The following is a 2500-nucleotide window of genomic DNA, read 5'->3' on the forward strand; positions in this document are numbered from 1 at the left end:
TATATATACCGGGGTAAACACATAAATGTGGAACAAGGTGGAAAAAAGAGTACTCAAATACCAGTGGTAGAGTAATATGCTTTATTTAAAGCAGCAGAAAATTCAACAAAACCTGTTACTCTGAGTTTCCCGTTGCCGTTCGTCGGACAGTTTTTGCTAGCAAAAATCTTCTGAATTTTCTGCTGCTTTAAATAAAGTATATATATATATATATATATATATAATAACGACGTTAGAAATTTGAAAAGCTAAACGCGAAACCGGTCTTTCTTCTAAACTATGTCATTGTAAGAAAAAAAAATGTTTAATATTCTTCAGATATATTGACTCAAATATATATTTTTTAACCTTTAAGCCTTCTGTAGTTTTTTCACTTTTTACTATTTTCTATATATTCAACCACGTGCTTTCACAAACCAACTTTCTTATCTATATATATATATATATATATATATATATATAACCTTACAGTAGTCTGGAACAACTGAATCTTAGTCAGTCAGTTAAAGGGCTCCACTACCTCAAATGTTCTTGAAATTTAAATCCACATCTTTGTCTATATACCTACCTTCTCTATAATGTTGCCACTTGATATGAAAATGTTTGTATTAATGGAAAACCTCTATAATTGGCTGATGAGTGCTCAGCATTTTAAAACTGTTGTAATACTTAAAACATTTAATAAAATGATATGTATACGAAACGATCGTACCAAATTTACCGGAGTCATTCTTGTTGCTTATTTTGAGTATATATATATATATATGTGGAGGCGCAATGGCCTAGCGGACTCTCGGACGTAGGATCGCAGTTTCGATTCCTAGACCGGGCGTTGTGTGAGTGTTTATTGAGCGAAAACACCTAAAGCTCCACGGGCTCCGGCAGGGGGGTGGTGGCGATCCCTGCAGTACTCTTCGCCACAACTTTCTCTCACTCTTTCTTCTGTTGGCCTGCTCGCTTAGCCAGCGGCGGGGTGGCATCATTTGAAGGCTAAAAAAAATGCGAAGCGCATTGTGACCAGCGATGTGTAACAACATCTGATGGCCCTGGTCGGTCACGGTGATCACGGTTGATATATAATATATATATATATATATATATATATATATATATATATATGCAGGAGTGGCTGTGTGGTAAGTAGCTTGCTAGCCAACCACATGGTTCCGGGTTCAGTCCCACTGCCGTGGCACCTTGGGCAAGTGTCTTCTACTAAAGCCTCGACCCAACAAAGCCTTGTGAGTGAGTATTTGGTAGACGGAACTGAAAGAAGCCTGGTGTATATATGTGTATATATATATATATATGGGTGTGTGTGTGTGTTTGTCCCCCTAGCATTGCTTGACAGCCGATGCTGGTGTGTTTACGTCCACGTCACTTAGCGGTTCAGCAAAAGAGACCGATAGAATAAGTACTAGGCTTACAAAGAATAAGTCCCGGGGTTGATTTGCTTGACTAAAGGCGGTGCTCCAGCATGGCCACAGTCAAATGACTGAAACAAGTAAAAGAGTAAAAGAGTATACAGGGTGTCCATAAAGTCATTTTACAATTTAAAAAATTTATTACAAAAACAAATAAATTATTATTATCGTAAGATCATTACTAACCAGCTTTAGCCAGCAATTTAGTGAAGACGTCCACCAAATATTCTGTGCTGATCTGCAGACTCTGTAGTTGACCAATGATGACACTGATGGCCTTCTTGGATTGTGGAGGCACGTTGACCATCAATGGTAACAGCATGTGGTCAGACACCATCTTCAGGTTCAGCTTCTCGTTGAGGCCAACGCATTTCTTCTTCAGACACTGGATTCCAGGGACCTCTGGTGGAAGAGAGATGAGAGAGTGAGGTGTCATCAAGGGAGAGGAAATGGAGAGAGAGATGGGAAGGGTCGAAAGGAAGAGAGGGAACATTGGGGGAGAAAGAGAGAGGAAGGGGAGGAGAGACAGAGAAATGGGACATGAAAGAGAGAAGGAAGGCATAAGAGAGAAAAAGGGGACATGACAGCGAGAAAATGGGGATAACAGAGAGTGAGAAAAGGTGACATGAAAGAGAGAAGGAAGACGTAAGAGAGGAAAAGGGGAGATGAGAGAGCGAGAAAAAGGGGACATCAGAGGGGACACTGAAAGAAAAAATGGGAAATGAGAGAGAAAAAGGGGACATGAGAGAGGAAAGGGAATATGAGAGAGAAAAGGAAATATGAGAGAGAGAAAGGGTACATGAAAGAGAGAAGGAAGACATAACAGGGAAAAAGGGGACATGAGAGAGTGAGAAAAAGGGGACATGAGAGAGAGAAAGGGTACATGAAAAAGAGAAGGAAGACATAAGAGGGAAAAAGGGGACATGAGAGGGTGAGAAAAAGGGGACATGAGAGAGAGAAAGGGTACATGAAAAAGAGAAGGAAGACATAAGAGGGAAAAAGGGGACATGAGAGGGTGAGAAAAAGGGGTCATGAGAGAGAGAAAGACATAAGAGGGTGAGAAAAAGGGGTTATCAGAG

General features: G+C 40.2%; 1 protein-coding gene across 1 annotated transcript in view; it reads right to left on the minus strand.

Moving 5' to 3' along the window:
• Nucleotides 1-1607: 1607 nt before the first annotated feature.
• LOC115230083 overlaps nt 1608-2500 on the minus strand; it is a gene marked incomplete at its 3' end in the record, with an annotated part of 64751 nt that continues 63858 nt past the window's right edge. The window contains exon 3 of the mRNA XM_029800314.2: nt 1608-1823. Within this exon, the coding sequence (XP_029656174.2) occupies nt 1608-1823 (216 nt within the window). The remainder of the gene's footprint in view (nt 1824-2500) is intronic.

Source organism: Octopus sinensis, unplaced genomic scaffold, assembly GCF_006345805.1.
Source record: "Octopus sinensis unplaced genomic scaffold, ASM634580v1 Contig14437, whole genome shotgun sequence".
In the NCBI taxonomy this organism is placed as follows: Eukaryota; Metazoa; Mollusca; class Cephalopoda; order Octopoda; family Octopodidae; genus Octopus; species Octopus sinensis.